General features: G+C 37.5%; 2 protein-coding genes across 2 annotated transcripts; both read left to right on the forward strand.

Annotated features, from left to right (window-relative positions):
* On the forward strand, window positions 1–936 carry LOC125177070 (olfactory receptor 4P4-like). The gene has a single exon (XM_047879099.1). The coding sequence runs from the start codon at window positions 1–3 to the stop codon at window positions 934–936; it is 936 nt and encodes a 311-aa protein (XP_047735055.1).
* Window positions 937–12,757: 11,821 nt separating this feature from the next.
* Window positions 12,758–13,687, forward strand: LOC125177035 (olfactory receptor 4P4-like). The gene has a single exon (XM_047879047.1). The coding sequence runs from the start codon at window positions 12,758–12,760 to the stop codon at window positions 13,685–13,687; it is 930 nt and encodes a 309-aa protein (XP_047735003.1).
* Window positions 13,688–19,268: the final 5,581 nt, after the last annotated feature.

The following is a 19,268-nucleotide window of genomic DNA, read 5'->3' on the forward strand; positions in this document are numbered from 1 at the left end:
ATGGGAAGTCAGAGGAACATCTCAGAATTCATTCTTTTGGGACTTTCCTATAACCAGAACATACAATTTTTTTGCTTTGTATTCTTCTTGTTTTGTTATGTTTCCATTTTGGTGGGAAATGTCTTAATTCTTGTCTCCATTCGATGCAGTGCCCTTTTTTACCAACCAATGTACTATTTCCTCGGTCACTTATCCTTTATGGACATTTGCTACACCTCCTGTGTGACACCCAAACTGATAGGTGATCTGCTGCTGGCCAGAAAAACCATCTCTTATGGTAATTGCATGTTACAGGTCTTTTCCTTGCACTTTTTGGGAATGATTGAAATCTTCATCCTTACAGTCATGGCCTTTGATCGCTACGCTGCCATCTGCAAACCTCTCCACTACCTGCTTATCATGAACAGAGCAAGGTGCAATCTCCTAGTCTTGGCTGCTTGGGCTGGTGGGGTCGTCCATTCTTTTTCTCAGTTTTCTATGATATTCCAGTTGCCTTTCTGTGGCCCCAATGAAATCAATCACTACTATTGTGATATCTTCCCTTTGCTGAAAGTTGCTTGTACTGATACCTACATCACTGGTGTCCTTGTGGTTGCCAATTCAGGTCTGGTTGCTTTAGTGACCTTTGTTCTCTTGTTTGGGTCTTATGTTGTCATATTATTCACTTTAAGACATCAGTCGGCTGAAGGAAGACGCAAAGCCCTCTCCACCTGTGGGTCTCATATCACTGTGGTCATTTTATTTTTTGGGCCTTCAATCTTTGCCTACCTTCGACCTCCGACCACGTTCCCCGAGGACAAGATATTCGCTCTATTTTACACCATCATCGCTCCTATGTTCAATCCCTTAATCTACACCCTGAGAAATACAGAGATGAAAAGCGCGATGAGAAAAGTTTGGTTTCAAATGATATTTTCAGAAGAAAAACACAATTGATTTGTCCTATTCAATGTGCTAAAAAGTTTATGCAGGAGTAAAAGTAGACTTGGAATCAGAGAGCTTGTTGGTGTTCAGATCACCGAAACCAAATCGTTCACTTTATAAATGTCAGAGATGATGAGCCGAAGCATTGTGAGAAGGTGACAATTTTACCAGCAGAATTGAGATTGGCTTAGGGCATCTGCATATTAAACATATTCCAGGCTGAGTGAACGGTGGGGCTCTCATACCCAGTAGTCAGTTATGGAGCTGTGAGGCTGACAGCTAATTTTAATATTCATTTGCATATGAAATTGATACACGGGGATTCGACAACATTTTGGCCCTCTGGAGAAATGAACAAGTTTAAAAGTGGTTTTCCGAAATTAAAACAGAATGTTTTTAATTATCGAATTTTGTTTCCTGTAGAATATTCATCTGAATCTTATGTGATCACACTCTGCAATAAATTATGTGATGAAAAAAATTCAGGCAGATAATTTGCTTTAGAGTTGCAAAGAAGAAGGCGTGGCTACACTGGTCCTCTGGGGAGTTACAGCAACTTTTCCCAGTCCCATCTGCCTTAAAATTTCATAGGCGGGGACAAAGGGACAGGTGGTAATTTACATTTCCATTATAGTGTTTATTACATCATATATGTTCGGAATGTGGAAAGACAGAATGAGAAAATTAATAGATCTTCTCCCTTTCCAGTAAAGCTCAATTAGTTGAATGACTTCAAGACTGTGCATTTGGGGGGGCGCCTGGGTGGCTCAGTCAGTTAAGCGTTCCACTTCAGCTCTGGTCATGATCTCATGGTTTGTGAGTTTGAGCCCTGCATCAGGCTCTGTACTGACAGCTCAGAGCCTGGAGCTGCTTCAGATTCTGTGTCTCCCTCTCTCTCTGTCCCTCCCCCACACACGCTCTGTCTCATTCTCTCTCTCTCTCTCTCTCTCTCTCTCTCTCTCTCCCTCTCTCTCTCTCTCTCTCAAAAATAAATAAATATTTAAAAAACTAAAAAATAAAAGAAAAGACTGCATTTTGGGGGGCAGCCGGGTGGGTGGCTCAGTCAGTTGAGCCTCAGACTTTTGATTTCGGCTCAGGTCATGATCTCACATTTCATGAGTCTGTGCCCGGAGTTGGGCTCTGCTTGCAATTCTCTCTCTTTCCCTCTCTCTCCTTCTCTGTCTCTCTGCCCCTCCACTGCTCATGCTCTCTCTCTCTCTCTTAAAATAAACACATAAAACTAAAAAAAGGAAACTGAATTTGGGAGAAACTGCACATATCAGCTTGTCTTGATATATAGACAGGAGAGATGAATTAAATTTCCATCCTAATGGACAAAAATGGAGCCAATTGAAAAAAAAAATTTAAATAAATCTTCCATTTGCGTAGTTCTTACATGTATCTTTTTTCCATTTAAGGTGAGAAATGAAATAATAACAACAAAACACAGTTATTTGTGATATTAAAAGATTTACTACCATGGTCCATAAATAGAACACATTATTTGTAGGTATTGAGAAAAGCAAATTTAGGAGAAAGATTTCTCAAGAGAATTAGAAAAAAAAATTGGAAGAACATATTTTTGTACTATCAATAAGATACAAATAATTAAAATCTTTCTGGAAAAAATAGACATTCATAGGAAGGTGGGTAACACTGTAGTATTATCAATGGAATTATTTTGAAAACATGAACTATATTTGAAAACAAAATGCAATAGAATTTCAAAAAAATAATGTCACTAGTAATACAAAATGAAAGGGAAGGATAGGGAGAGAAAATGATACGAAATGCAAATTGCAGCAAATTTATGTGTGAGAAGAATTCTATAAATTACAATTTTGACAAATTACTAATAAGAAATGAGTCTTGGGGTGCCTGGGTGGCTTGGTCAGTTGAACGCCCGACTTCGGGTCAGGTCATGCTCTCATGGTTCATGGGTTCGAGCCCCACATCGGGCTTTGTGCTGACAGCTCAGAGACTGGAGCCTGCCTCAGATTCTATGTCTCCCTCTCTATCTGCCCCTTCCCTGCTCACACACTCTCTCTCTGTCTCTCAAAAATAAATATATGTTAAAAAAAATTAAAAAAACAATGAGTCTTGTGCTTGCTTAGACGACATCACTTACTATTAGGAGAGAGTGTAACAATGTCTACAGGTTTTGAGAGAAAAAGATTGAGAGGGAGGGATACGCCTTATTCTGTGTCCTACTGTCTTTCATTTATGCAAAGAATAAAAAGACACCTGCATATCAATTGGGCTTCATAATTTTACTAACCACATATTCTTTTTGATCAAATATTTTACTTTATTGATAAGTTTCAGAACACCATAAGGGATAAATCAATATAAAAACCTTAAAGGGAAATCAGAATATAAATACTTGGCATATTTTGCCTTCATCCTCATGGGCCACATTTAATAGCACTTAGGACAAGGAGTCCTCACACTTTGAAATGCATGGCAGTCTACCAAGTTTTTTATGGCATGACTCTGGTCAAATCAACAAACATCTATGCATCATCCGTTCCTCATTTATAATATAAAACTGATAAGGAAAGTCATTAATGTCACTTAAATATGAAATTATGAATTGAAATTGCATTTGAGAAATAGATTAGTGGTTAAGATACATGGAACAGTTTTAATTAAGACTTTAAACATCTACAACAGAAGTCCTATAACTATTTCCGTCTTTCTTACTCAATGGATGTGTCTTTCTTTTTTTTAACGTTCATTTTTGAGAGACAGAGAGAGACAAAGTATGAGTCGGGGAGAGGCAGAGAGAGAGAGGGAGACACAGAATCTGAAACAGGCTCCAGGCTCCAAGCTGTCAGCACAGAGCCAGATGTGGGGCTCGAACTTGTGGATGGTGAGATCATGACCTAAGCTGAAGTTGAACACCTAACCAACTGAGCCACCCAGGCGCCCCTCAATGGCTATGTCTTGATGCAGATTTCTTCTTCCGTTTCGTGAGGAAAGGAACCCACCAAGAAGATAACATGTTATTTAGAGAAACATAATTTATAATTAATTCTCCAAATGGCTAAAATTGAGGTTTAACTATACAAGATAGGCAGCTAGCAAATGCTTGTTTAATTAACCTTCAGAGTTGCCCAGATTCTATCCAAGCTTTACCTATTCAAAATGTGTTCTGTGGATAAACCCAGCTAGACTATGTGCTGATACATCACAACAGCCTTTATTGAAAGCATATTCTTCTCCCTCCTGTGATTTATGGGTTAATATTAGCTCATTCATCATTTTTAAGTCACAGACTACTTATGTTACATTGACCCCTCAAATTCTACTATAACTATTAAGATTCTGTAGTGAAATCAATCCCCAAGGCGCTTTTGATTCCCATTTTCACTGACAATGTGAGCAAGAAAAAAGGTATTATTATTTAACTATATTTCTCATTGATATCAATATACAACATTTTTATTAAATGCATTGTATCACCAAAGAAACTGAAATTTTCTACTAAGGTATTTTCCATTAAGAATTTCATGTACAGAGGAAAATGTTATAACATTGATTAATAAAGTTAAATAAGAAATTCATGATAAGAAGATATAAAACTCATAGGATGTTCAAATATGTAAAAACAAAAGGCAAAAAGCCAAGATTGAAAGCCATATTAAAATATTCCAAAAAGTTGAATGTAAGTTATTACTGTTGGAAGAAGAAGTAGAGAAACTGGTTTTATTTGGTCTTTATGTCTAATTCAAGAATTAGTGATGCTATGATGCCTGAAAGAGTGGTTTGAAAAAATGTATATGTGTACACATATGATATATATTGATAGTGTTTTTATCTGGCTAGACGGATACTAAATGTACTTTTTTGAATTGATATTGTCTAAAAAGCCAGTACAGCAAGACACATGTGGATATTTTCACCCTGGAGGATGGTGAGTCCTTTTTTGATGAAGTAAAATGTCCTTTTTTGAGGAAGTAAAGCTAGAAAGATTCAGGGGTAGGGGTTGCAAAACAGAGCCTGGATATGGCTGCCTGGTGGGGAAACTGGAAGCCCAGAGGGGATCTGATGGAAGTTCTGCACTGAGAACAGGAATAATTGTAAAAACATGACCTAGACTGGAGAAAGTATCTTTAAACAAAATGTCAGAATGTCTTAAATCAGGTTTCAATGGTCAAAGGTAGAAATTTCAGTTATGAGAAGAATCAGTTCTGAGAATGTAACCACAGAACGGTGAGTACAGTTAAGAATATGGTTTTGTATACTTGAAAGCTGCTGAGTGTAGATCCTGAACATACTTACCACACACACACACACACACACACACACACACACACACACACACAGTGGTCAGCTATGTGAAATGAGGTAATAATGTCTTAATAATAATTCCACAATATATATGCGTATGAAATCATCATAATGTATGCTTTATGTTTGTCAATGATTCCTCAATAAAGTAAAAAAAAAACCAGGTTTCCTTAGGAGGGTGGGGAATAGACCAAAATGAAATACCTAGACTTGTTTTCAAGTTAATTCTTTGAGGGCAAAACCAAATTCACACTTGGCCCTGGGTAGCTTCAGTGCCTTGGATATGGTTTTAGGGTTGTCTTGTTATGTATTTTCCCCATAGAAATAAAAGATACAAAGAAACTTGTGAGAGACAGAGAGAGAGACAGAGACAGAGAGACAGAGAGAGAGAGAGGTGGGGGCCAGGGTTGGGGAAAAGAACTGGAAAAGAAATATCCCTGTAATCTCCATATGAACCAAAGAGTAGAACAATGACATCATCTCCAGAGTCAACCATATATGCCTTCCTGTCCTCACTCTCTCCCCTGCCCCCAGAATTACCTATTCTCTTGACTTTTATCTGCATCTCCTTGCCTGGCAACCTCAGGCAAAGTATTTATCTTAGCTGTTACAGAGATTTTTTTCATGGGTAAAATAAGAACACAGGGTCCTCGTGAAAATTAAACAAGAGTACTTAGGACATGATACACGGCAAACCCTCAGTGTGAATTTGCATTATTGATTCTGCTCACACAGCACATTGGAAGTCAGCTCAATTTTTACACAGAGAAAAAGGAGGAAAGACAGCTGTGCAGGAATAATAGAAGGACTTGGGAAACAATGGAAACATGTTCAAATGCAGCTTTTGTTTTTCCAATTATTATTTTTTAATTTTCTAAACCAAAACTAATACAAAATAATACTAAGCCTTATTAGTTTACAAGTTTTCCAGAAATTTACCTATACTCTTGGAAATGAACTAAAACTCATTGTAATTCTCATAGAGAATACAATAGGACAGTTTTTGAGGACAGATGAAGACCGTTAGCCACCGTGAAGGCCAGGGCTGTCCTTTACTCCTGTCCGTTTGCAGAGATTAGAGAAAGGATAGAAGAAAAAAATCTTCTTGAAGAAAAAAATCCCTCAAGTTTGTTTTCATGACACAGTTCCTCAGGTGCAGAGAATTCAGTCATTGGGGCCCAGGAGGAATTTCTAATGACAGATTCCTAAATCACACGCAATGTTAATTGTGGCTTGCATGCTGTTTATAATCCAGATCATATGTATCCTCACTGCACTTGGTCTGATAACTCAGATCTAAAGGAAATCTACATGGTGGACTTATGATTTGGGGAAGGTAAATCCAAACTCCTCAGAAAGAAGTCAGTGCGGTAGAATAAAAGAAATGTAGTTTTATAATGCATAGTCTATTAAGTATTATTCATGCGAGCTTGGACATCTCTAGGAGTAATTTAGAGGATGAAAATATAGACCGTGATTTGATCCCTGTGGATATAAAAAATACGCCGCTTGACTTCAGACTGTCACTCGGAACATATGACTTCTCCTCGTTTGTGTGAATGTTGCTTGAGTGATTGGTGTCAGTTGTCTCTGAAATGATACAAGGTTTTTTTGTTTTTTGTTTTTTGTTTTTTGTTTTTCTGAGAATGGCTAACGAGTTATGCCGAGTGAAATGTGAATTCAAGAAGCTGAAATGAAATAGCAGAGGCGAATGACTAGAATTTCAGGGAGGAAAGAAAAACACTGAAAAGAAGAAATACGGACAGATCCACAGCAAAGTGGAGGAACGTGTGTGGTGAATTACTTCTCTTCCCTTCTTGTTTTCCTGCCTCAGTGTGTGCTATCAGCTAAATTTACTTTTGCCTCCGTGTTATAGCTAACAGACTGACTGTCATTTAAAGTTAAATACAGGGATCTTCTCTGAATTTTATAGCCTAATTTGTTTTGAGCTTGGGGCAGCGATAAATTCAAAGAGCTGCCCATTGAAAGTGTAATATGACATCCGAAAGAGACAGGCAGACAGTGAAAGGGAAATGACGCTTAGGTGGACAGCAAATTTCAAATTAAAAAAAATAAAAGGACTCTTAGAACTCTCGCTGGAAAGTTGATAAAGTATTGATCTAGAAGAAACGGATTCACAGGTCACCAAGGAAAATGGTAAAACTCAAATTCAGAGGACAAGTACACTCCCTCCAGTAACCACTATTATGATAACTGATTTCTCCTTTCTCCTTTAACAACAACAACAAATATCCCCAAGCGTTATGTTAACTGAATACCCTCCTGAGGTCATTGAAAAATCAAATGAAAGCATCTCAAAACTTGAGTCTCTGTTTACCTTACCTCTGTTTATTTTTCTTGCCCTCCCTTATTGACTGCAATAACTGTAATGACAATAATTTCAATTATTTTAGACCATTTGAAATCATTGCCATTATTTCTTTTAATCATTTACAAACATTTACTGATTATTGGTTAAATAATGGTAGCCTGTATTTGACAAGAGACAGAACAAAGATAAAATAGTTAGAAATATTTATTGAGTCCCTACCATGTATTGGGTGACTTACCCATTTTATCCAGTTAATTCTCACAACAGTGTTGGGAGGTAAACATACTCACCAGCGATGGACTCATCCATTGGCAGTATGATGGTCTGAGGAAAAACAGTACATGCCAAAGATCATACAGATTAGACGGCTAAAATTCAAAATTAAATTTGTGCCAGCACTTCTTAACTATTTCAAGGCAGAATATAAAACAGTCTCCCCATCCTTCAGGAATTTAGGATTACAAAAAACAAGAACGTATAGGGTTTATTTTGGCATAGGGCAAAAATGGAAATATTGGGGTCAGTGAGACAATCTTCTAAGTAATTACGATATCAAATATTTATTGAGTAAACACTAAGTACCAGTAACTGTGGTAACTACGTAACATTTTGCTAAGTGCATTGCAAAGTGAGATATATATTATTTCAGATTTTGACTGTACTATTTGCGTGTATGGTCTTGGGCTAATTATTTAATTTCTCTATGAGTCAGCTTCCTTTTTAATAATAAAATCAGTTTGTTAGTGATATTTCCTTGTGAGAATTATTGTGAGGGTTTAAAACTTTATGGTAGGCACATGGGAATGCTCAAATTGGAAGGTAATATAAGAACTATTAGACTAACTGATAGCATAGTAAAATAACGGAATGGGTCCATGGGCTCGTTCATGGCAGTCAGAATATAAACCCAAGCAAGTTCACCTCATTATGTCAAAGGTTTCCCCAAACTTTAACAAGAGCAGACAGCCCAAGGGTTGCAAAATCTTAACGAAAATGCAAAATCTTAACCAAAACAGATAAATTATCAAGACTGGGTTTATCCTTTTTAGGATGGGGACCCTAAGTACAAATGCCTAAAGGGAGGGAAGAGCTATAGCAGAGAATAAATTACAATCTCTTTTTTTCTAACCACTGCTCTTACAAAGGGACTATTTGTGGCTAGCATCACTCCTCATGTGTGAGAGCATCACAAGATTCAGTGCATTTTATTCACTTACGTGAGCATAATGTTGTTCCTCTTGATAATTGGGCTACATATGCAGGAGAGAGGAACAGAGGGAGTTTATGGTTTCGTTTGAGTATTGTCTGTATGGTATAGACTTAGAGACTTTGGCTTCATTCATCATCTCTTTGGCCATCTGCATACCAAAATTATAGTAGTTGAAAGGGTTTAAGGACCATGATTTTGGAGGTTATTTGGTTTTGCATGAAATAATAAGAGAAAGGGGGTTTTAAACATTACATTTATTCTGTTGCTTTGATTCTATACCCTTTATGTATGAACTCAGGCTCTAGATTCAGAAAACTCTGGTTTCAAATTCTGTTTTGCTAAATACTAGTTGGATATTCTATGTATACTTTATCAGGAAAGCTTCAACTAATTTCTATCTCCGGAAGGTGTTATTACTCTTGTATGTGTGTCAAACTGCGCTTAATACTATATTCATTTAGATGGTGTTTTTTTCAAAGTTCTCATTCATCTATTTTTAAATTTGAAATTCAGAACTCTCTGATTTATTTAGGGAACAAATAATTTGTCTACATTTTAGACAGTTGAAAGTATTGAGGGGAATGAATTTCAGAGGTCACACTTAAAATTGATAACTGAATCAAAAGTAGAAACTAGTGGGAAACCTGGGTGGCTCAGTCAGTTGAACCACTGACTTTTGATTTCAGCTCAGGTTATAATGTCATGGTTCGTGGGATCGAGCCCCATGTTGGGCTCTGTGGTGAACATGGAACCTCCTTGGGATTCTCTCTCTCTCTCTCTCTCTCTTTCTGCCCCTCTCCTGTTCATGCACACTCTCTCCCTCTCTCAAAATAAATAAATAAACATTAAAAGAGAGACTAGAGATCTTCTTGCACTCTAAAATTGAGAAGCTAGAAATATAGGTGGTAATTTATACTTGGTGAACCACACAAGTTTGGGAACATTGAAATGAAAGAAAAGGAAGGGAAATTAAGTGCTTCCTATGGACCCAAGAATAAAGAAAATTGGAAATTGAACCATATATTTAGAAATATTGTTTGGTTAGAAGATTAGGCCTAATTTAGTTAGTTGGAAAACTGATTTTGTATTGAGTGAAAACAGATTGATTTTGCCTGCATAATCCAACAACTAGTTTGTCAGAGAATTAATTTCATGTTTGAAGCAAAATTTCCCTGTGTAGTTTTGGCAGAGGGGAAGAAGAAAAACAATTCAGGTGGTTATTCATTTCTATGTACATGATTAAAATGATGGTTTTATTTATGCTCATTCAAACAAACAAGCAATTACTTTAAGAATTGGCTGAACCAATATTTTAAATGTTATTTTTAAGATTGTATATTTGTTTACATGTAAGAAGCCATTACGATGGCATCATTGGAGTCATGAAAACTTACTTTTCAATGGTTATTTCTAAGCTAACTCTTTTTTTTTCTTAAAGTTTATTTATTTTGAGAGGGAGAAAGCATGCATGTGAGTGGGGGAGGGACAGGGAGAGAGAGGGAGAGAGAGAATCCCAAGCAGGCTCTGCACCGTCAGCCCAGAGTCCAATGTGGGGCTTGAACTCATGAACCAGGAGATCATAAACTGACCCCAAATCCAATGCTTACCCAACTGAGCCATGCAGGCACCCCTCTGTAAGCTAACTGCAAATCTTAGAATTGTACCAAAGAAATAAATTCATTTGTTTTAAGGCCCTTTTGTAAATGAATGTTGTAATTGGTGGGTGGCACAGTTAACTTAATCTCTTTAAAAGAGAGTGATGGGAGAATTTAAAAATTAATTGAGAAATTGTCGCTACAAGATTAGAGCAGAAGATATACCACAAAATGTAAAGAAAGATGATAGGTATTAGAGATGCATTTTGAGGTCAAAATTTATACACAAAACAATTGGATCATGTGGTTACCATTCTATGTTCTTTTTTTTTTCTTTTTTAAAGTTTATTTATTTATTTACTTATTTACTTGTTTGGAGAGCGTGAGCCGGGGACGAGGGAGAGAGAGAATCCCAAGCAGACTCAGTGCTGACAGCCTGTTCGTGGGCTTGATCCCACAAACTGTGAGCTCATGACCTGAGCCAAAATCAATAATCAGACTCAGCCACCCAGGCACCCCTGTTATTTTTTTCATTAGCCCAGAGGCCCCAAGTAAGTTAGCAGAAAGTATGGCCAACCCCAACTAACTTGCATGCCTTTTCACATATCAAATCTTATAAGTTTAGCATAATTGCTGAATGATAAAGAGATTGAGATTGAACCTACCCTTATTCCTTCTATGTATTTTCTATATACTTTGTTAAAAACCTTTTTTTAAAAGATTTTATTTTTTTTAAATAATTTCTATGCCTAAGATGGAGCTTGAACTCACAATCCCAAGAGCAAGAGTCGCATGCTTTACTGACTGAGCCAGCCAGGCACCTCTGTATTTTCTATATACTTTTAATTAAAATCACTCTTATTTATTTATTTTTTAAATTTTTTAATGTTTATTTATTTCTGAGGCAGAGAGAGACAGAGCATGAGTGCGGGAGGGACAGAGAGAGAGGGAGACACAGAATCAGAAGCAGGCTCCAGGCTCTGAGCTGTCAGCACAGAGCCTGACGTGGGGCTTGAACTCAGGGAGTGTGAGATCATGACCTGAGCCGAAGTCGGTTGCTCAACCGAGTGAGCCACCCACGTGCCCCCAAATCACTCTTATTTAAAACAAAATGATTTGGTTAGTACAGGTCTCAAAGTTATTTTACCATTCTAAATAATCCACTTCTACATGGGAGTAACATTTATTGGACTTAATTATTGACAACTTTACTGATTTGGTAACAGTAGCACTAATATAATAAAATCAGCAATGAAAACTCCTACGCTTAATAAAGCAAGAGCCATTTTTTGATTGTTTGAGTTAGTTTCTCCACCGTTTTGTGGCAAAGTTCAGGCAGATTTACTTATTTTACAAGTGAGACACTTTAAGTTGAAAAAAAAAAGTTGGTAGGTATCTAAATTCACAGACTCGTATAATTAGTAATGGAGCCTGGGTCTCAACCATTTGTTTTCCATAGAAACACTTCCCAAACGTATTTTCTTTGAGTTATGTGGCAACAAGATTCTTTGGCAAAGGGCATGCATGGGACAGGTATGGGAAACAAATTCGTACTATAATTCAAACCACTGTGAAGAAAATGACTTGCAAATTATGATACACTGAGTCAAGAGCAAAACCATAAAGGTGAAACTGACTTCTGCTTTTCTTTTCAGTTTTAACTTTGCTTCATTCTGTGGTTCATTTAAGTATGTGATTTTTATTGACGTGCCTATGGAAATAAGTGTACTTTTGATATAAAATACCGTCATCTTACTGTCACGAATCACTAAGACAAAGATAAACAAGCCATCCAAAAAAAGTATTCAAACCAATTCAGGGGCCTCCTGCCAAGAAATGTTTGTCTTTCACTTTGTAAAAGTATACGTATCATATATGAATCATTAGTTGTATTTTCTACCTCATTCTGAGGCTATTTGGGGGAAGCATATATTTTACTAGTGACCACTGTCAAGTTTCACATTTACTTCTATATCATTTACCAAAAACTTTGATGACTTATACTTGCATCTTTGACAAATCTGAGTTTGTCAGGGACCCAGAGATATGTCCTTTACAAAGACTTAGCTGTATAGTCCTTTAGAATTGGAAAACATTTGGCGACTACTAAGAATTTTTACACTTCTTTTTAAAAAAATTTACCGATGAACTGCATTAATTTTTATTAATGTCAAGATTGAACCTAATGTCCCGAAAGACTGACCTATGGAAATCATCATGAGATTAATCGGAAAAAAAATATTACATATTATATTTTATTTTCCCAAACGCTGGGATCATATCCATTAAATATACCTTCATGATATTAGTGCCATCATCTATATTCTCCATGCACGTTTCTGACACTGACTTGTGTGTTATGTCTTCCCAGGGGGCTGTTATGCATTCTTACTGCACTGGATCATGGGAAATAGAAACAACGTCACCGTGTTTATTCTCTTGGGACTCTCTCAAAACAAGAACGTTGAAATCCTCTGCTTTATATTATTTTCATTTTGCTACGTTGCCATTTGGATGGGCAATCTGCTCATAATGATTTCCATCACATGCAGTCCACTCATTAACCAACCTATGTATTTCTTCCTTAATTGTCTCTCACTTTCTGACCTTAGCTACACATCAACAGTGACACCCAAACTTCTGATTGATTTGCTGGCAGAGAGGAAGACCATTTCCTACAGTAACTGCATGACACAGCTCTTTATCCTCCACTTTCTCGGAGGCATCGAGATCTTCATCCTCACGGGGATGGCCTATGACCGCTATGTGGCCATCTGCAGGCCCCTGCACTACACGGTCATCATGAGCAGACAGAGGTGCAACACAATCATCACAGCCTGCTGCACGGGGGCATTTCTACACTCTGCCAGCCAGTTCCTTCTCACCATCTTCTTACCCTTCTGTGGCCCCAATGAGATAGATCACTACTTCTGCGACGTGTATCCTCTCCTGAAACTGGCCTGCACTGACACCTACAGAATTGGCGTCTTGGTAATTGTCGATTCAGGTCTGATTGCCTTGCTGGCTTTTGTGATTTTGATGGCGTCCTATTTTCTGATTTTGTACACCATCAGGGCTTACCCTGCAGAGAGCCGCACCAAAGCTCTGTCCACCTGTAGTTCCCATGTCACAGTTGTGATTCTGTTCTTTGCGCCTGTTCTCTTCATTTATATTCGACCAGCCACGACACTTCCAGAAGACAAAGTGTTTGCTCTCTTCTACACCATCATTGCCCCCATGTTCAACCCTCTGATCTACACGCTGAGAAACATGGAGATGAAGGATGCCATGAAGAAAATTTGGTTTCGACATTTGTTCTTGGAAGGGAAGTAACTTCTACACAAAGCGTTCTAGAATTTCACGTTAGAGCTCCATCCTGACCCTAGAATTAATAAGAAATGACATACAGAGAGTGTATAGTGATTGCAAAGCCAGCCTCAGGTTGGAGCTCAGAAACTTTAGCATTTTCAAGACTTCTCCTGATTGGACAATTTTATTATTTTTTAATATGTTTTTTCTTTTTTTTATTTATGTATTATTGGTATACAGTATCCAATTCATTTCAGGTGTACATCACAGTGATTCAATGTTTTTATACATTTTGAAATGATCCCCAGAGTAAGTCTAATTACCATCTGTCACCATACGAAATGAATACAATATTATTGATGATTGGACAGTTTTCATTTATGTTTTTCAATTCATTCTTCCTCCATTCTCCTCGAATACCTGTCCCAAGTTCTCCTTAATATGATAGTTTATTGTGAACGTGTAACGAAGCCTTTTCTTCCCTCCTCTGGACTTCCACTGTCACTAAAGTGTACTCCTATTGACAGAAACTGATAAGTCTCCTGGTAGATAAGAAATATAGGTAGATTTTACTCCTGGCATCTCAGAGGAGAGCATATAAAAGTAGGTTTTTGAGCTGAGGGAAATAGGTGTACATGAGCTGTACAGCGTTCATAAACACTCTTTTGTATGGTATTTGAACTTTATGAAAGGAGCTTATATTTATATTTTCAATGAACAAGATGCTGCTGCTAAGGTAGTCTCACTCTCTTCCTTCCAAAAAAGAAACAGAACATCCTCAACATTCTGGACGAAGTTAATTCCAATGTTAGTTTCCTTTCTAGGTCATGTTATAATCCTCCCTAGAAAATCTGTAACACTAAGAACAGATTGTAAAATTACTCAATACATTGCTACATTGCTTTGACTGTCATGAGATAACTCATGATAACTGGCAATGAGATTTTAGTTAACTTTTATACCTTTATTTCTTGTCCTTTCTATTCATTCTTTCCCTTAATTTCAGGTTGACCTTTATTATTGGGGTTCTTTGTCTACTAATGTGAACCAAATCATCATTCCTGATATTCTGTGTCTTTAATGATCTTGTCATTTTTCTTTTTTTAAATTAATTTTTACTATTAGCTATGGAACTTTTAAGAGATGCCCTGGGTTCCAGATATTGGTCATCCATGCACCATTGTGTCAAACAAACAAATCTGACCTTATCATCAATACCAATCGCGCCAGCCCCTTTCTGTCTTTGGGTTTCATAGAGGCAGGAGGAGCCCAAAATGTCCAAGTGACAACTTCACTTTCCACTTCAATAAAATAATTGTTGTGTTCCTTGATGAAAGCATAACCTCTATAGGTAAAACCTATAAACCTGCTGAGCTGAAAAATGCTGGCACAGGGAGCAAACAAATTCTATAATGATTTTAGTATAATAATAAAGGAGGTCCTTGCATACACATTCTTTTATTCCATAAAATTCTATAACTGTTTTTATCGTGACTATGGATTAAATAAAATCATATATTGGTTAACACATCCTTAAATATAGAACTCCAGCTTTTCAGCGTGCTGTTTCTGAATTGACACTGTTCAGTAAGCCACTTACTCACCGCTTCTGATCAGTTACTTAAGAGAAATGGGTTGTGAATTGTTTGCTAGGGCTACCATAGCAAAATGCCACAGACTGTGTGACTTAAACGAAAATATATTTTTGGGCAGTTCTGGAGTCTGGAAGTCCAAGGTCAAAGTGCTGGCAGGTGTAGTATCTCCAAAGATCTGTGTCCTTGGCTTGTAGATGACTGCCTTCTCTGTGTGTCCTCACATGGTCTTCTCTCTGTGCACAGATATTCCTGGTACTTTTTCTGGGTGTCCAAATTTCCTCTTATAAGGATACCTGTAATACTGGATTAAGGCCCACCCTAAAGGCCTCATTGTAACTTAATTGCCTCCTTAAAGGCCTTATCTCTAAATAATCACATTCTGAGTTACTTGGATTCAACATATGAATTTTCAAAACCACAGTTCAGTCTATAACAGGCTATGTAGTAGGATCAGTGAATTCCTGTGTATATGTCCACTACCATGTTTCTTTTTCAATTTTTGTAATGCTTATTTTTATTATTTTGAGAGAGAGAGAGAGAGCGCGCACTGGGGAGGGGCAGAGAGAGAGGGAGACACAGAATTTGAAGCAGGCTTCAGGGTCTGAGCTGTCAGCACAGAACCCAACATGGGGCTTGAACTTGTGGACTGTGAGATCGTGACCTGAGCCAAAGTCAGACGCTTAACCAACTGAGCCACTCAGGTGCCCCTACCATGCTTCTTTTACTCTGAAATAAAGTACTTGATCAGAATCAATCCTAAGTGAAATAACGTGGTGGTGAATAAGACATTCCATAAGTCGATGCATCGCGCTGCTTGTACAAGCATTATAAGCAAGAAAGACGAATCCATATGCAGAATAAGTGTCTATTTATGTGAACACAAATTCTGTTTCTTCCATGTTGGAAGGTTTTCAGTGTAATCCACTTGCTACCACAAGACTGAGTAACTGAGTAGTCTCCCTGAAGAATGTACATGTTGAGCACTCAATGTTGGTGTGACAGACAGTAACTTCTAAAGATGGCCACAGCAGTATTTCCTAATTAGTCCATATGGAGAGACCATATGAGGAATTTTACGGCCAGCAGCTCGTCTGATGTCTGGGCTCAGAACCAGTGTCAATTGCCAGACATGTAAGTCAAGATGGCCCGAGATGACTTCAGCTGCTAGCTAGTGAGCACCCCTCGCCTTTGAGTTTTGTCATCTGAGACCCAAGACATCATGGAGCCTAGCCAAGTCATCCTCACTATGTCTAAATTCCTGATCCATAGAGTCCAAGTGCATAATAAATTGGTTGTTTTACACCACTAAATTTGGGGTTGCCTTACATTGTCATAACTACAAAGTAGTCACAGAAGCCAGATGAACCTTCATGAGGTAAATTTCATATTGTTCATCCCTAGCAATATCATTCATAGGGATGCTTTCTAGGCCACAATGGCCACTTTAGACCTAGACCAAAGAGTTTGAACTTGTAGCTGGGAAAAGAGGATGGCTGAGATCCATGAAACATATAATCTTGTCTACCATCATTAAGAAGTTCCTCTGCAGTAGACACCGATGTGTATGACTCACATTTTGTCTATTCATATATCCACATCTTCTACTCATGCTTTCTAAATCTCTAAACACCAGTAAAACCATTAACGACTGCCATGAATTGGAACAGATCTATGCCTCTAGTTATCTCTTGGTCTGTACAAAGTAGACAACAAGATGAACTGGCTAAACTTTTTCCAACTAAGAAGGTCTTCCTTAACCCCTATCATTTTGGGGACATTCATATTCGGGGATTTAATGCTACAACATTCTATTCCAGTTGGTGCCAAGTTTCCATGTAGAACTAAACATAAACAGAGAGAATCATATATTTCCTTTGCAGCCAGCTCCCCATAAAGCTACATGTGCTGACTGAGACAAAAGAGATGAGATCACAGGAAATCTCCTCAACGTTTCTTGAGCCTATCAGACCTTAAGGAAATAAACATCATGGTGCCAGGAAGTAACAGAGGTGAGGTTGTTATATAATCCCCAGGCCATGGGAATCTCTGCTACTCTGGAAAGGAGTAAGAAGCAGATTCTGCTTGTACAGAGGTTTCAGGGCATTTGGGTGCTCAAAATTCTCAGATTCAACCCCAAACGTCACTATCTTAGCTTGCAGTTTCATTTTCCTTTTTTAGGGTTCTGTTGTTGACTTAAGAGACCATAAAGGCTGTACTTTTCTGTTACCTTGACAGCCCGCCCTGCTGTGCTTGTGATCGAATCCTTCATTTTCCTCAGGGTCTGTGTTTTGTCTTCTGGAGACCAGAGCTACGACAGAAAACCTCTCATCCTGATAAGTTGTGTAGGCGAAGTAATAGCTTATATATTTTATATATATATATAGCTTATATATTTTATATAAGGTTTCTGATACCAACAACAGAAGGCGGGCCATTTCACAATCCTTATAATTTTGTGCTTCTCACACCACACACTTTTCAAGCTCCACAGACGTTGTGAATCCCAATACATCAATGATGTTTGTGGAAAATCAGTAAATTTTTTTCTTTTGCGTGGAAAATAAGAAAAATGTTCTCTTCAAACGTAAGGTCAAAATTGTCAATAGCAGAAGCATTATAAGAATTTTCTCTCAAATTACTAATTTATATGTTCTTCCACTTAATAACTATTTTTTTTCTACAGATAGGAATAACCAGCTTGTATGGTGTTCAGTCTTATTCAGACTATGGCTGCTCCAATACAACCAAATTCCTCACTTTTTTTCTAAATTAGTCAGCATACTCTTCTTCTCCAATCCTGACCACAACCTATGCATCATTTTCAGACACATTCAGTCTGCCCCAATTCTTTACTCATATTTTGCACCCAGAAAGTCCCCAGTTACGCTCTGCATAATCTACAATTGACCCTTGAATAATGTGGGGATTAGGGATGTGCACAACTTTTGGCCCCACATCCCCTCAAACTTAACTACTAATAGCCTACTGTTGCCTGGAAGCCTTACCAATAACACGAACAGTCAATTAGCACATAATTTTGTATGTTATACATGCTACATATGTCATATACTATATTATTATAATAAAGTCAGCTAGTTATTAGGGAAATCCTAAGGAAGAGAAAATACACTTATAGTAGTGTAATATATTTATTGAAAAAAATCCGCATATAAATGAACTCACATAGTTCAAGCCCATGTTGTGCAGGTGTCGATGGTACTATGACCTGTAGCTCAAGCTTCACTTCGTTATGCACCATTTTCTAGCTATTTTGACCATGCTTTCCATTGTATATACCTTTTTAATTGATTTCCTGGATTACAAAAACATCTTTTTTATTTTAGAGGAACATTTTCTAAGTTTTATTTAACACAAATCCTCATTGTGGTATTTGTAGGAGAAAGTACTATAAATTTACGTCTGCTCTCAGAGTCAAATATGTGGAAAATGGTTGCCAAAGCGGAGGCTAGAGGAAGAAGTAGGGCCATTGGGATGTTCAGTAGGACACAAGAACCTTGCCACCCACTGTTCCATCAATTTCTTCTGCACTAAGGCAGACTTCAAATCCTGGCCTTAGGCTTCTTCTGAATTTTCTAGTTCAACCTCTGTAAAGACGTTATATTATTCCCTACTGTTTCCTCAGAACGTGTTTCAAAAAAAAGCACATAATTTATTGTCTATCAATATTGGATAGAGGTGAATTCTTGGTTTGTGCTCAAATTCCTCAAGGTATAAAAAGTTCTTAACCATGGCATAACTATTTTTTTAAGGACTGAAAAGGAATTAAGCCATTTTCAGCTGTCCATTGGCCAACTTTTCTTTTGGGAAATGTCTTACCCCATAAAAAAATGAGAGGGAGGTCTGGGGCTGTAATCTCCCAGGTAATCTAGTTTAAATAACACTTGGAAATTAAACAGCATTATATATACAGGTCCAATGCTGAAACCAATGAAGAGGCACCTTTTGAGTAGAAAACACACAAGAGCATTTTTCAACATAAATGCCACTGA

The sequence above is a fragment of the Prionailurus viverrinus genome, chromosome D1 (assembly GCF_022837055.1).
Source record: "Prionailurus viverrinus isolate Anna chromosome D1, UM_Priviv_1.0, whole genome shotgun sequence".
Lineage (NCBI taxonomy): Eukaryota > Metazoa > Chordata > Mammalia > Carnivora > Felidae > Prionailurus > Prionailurus viverrinus.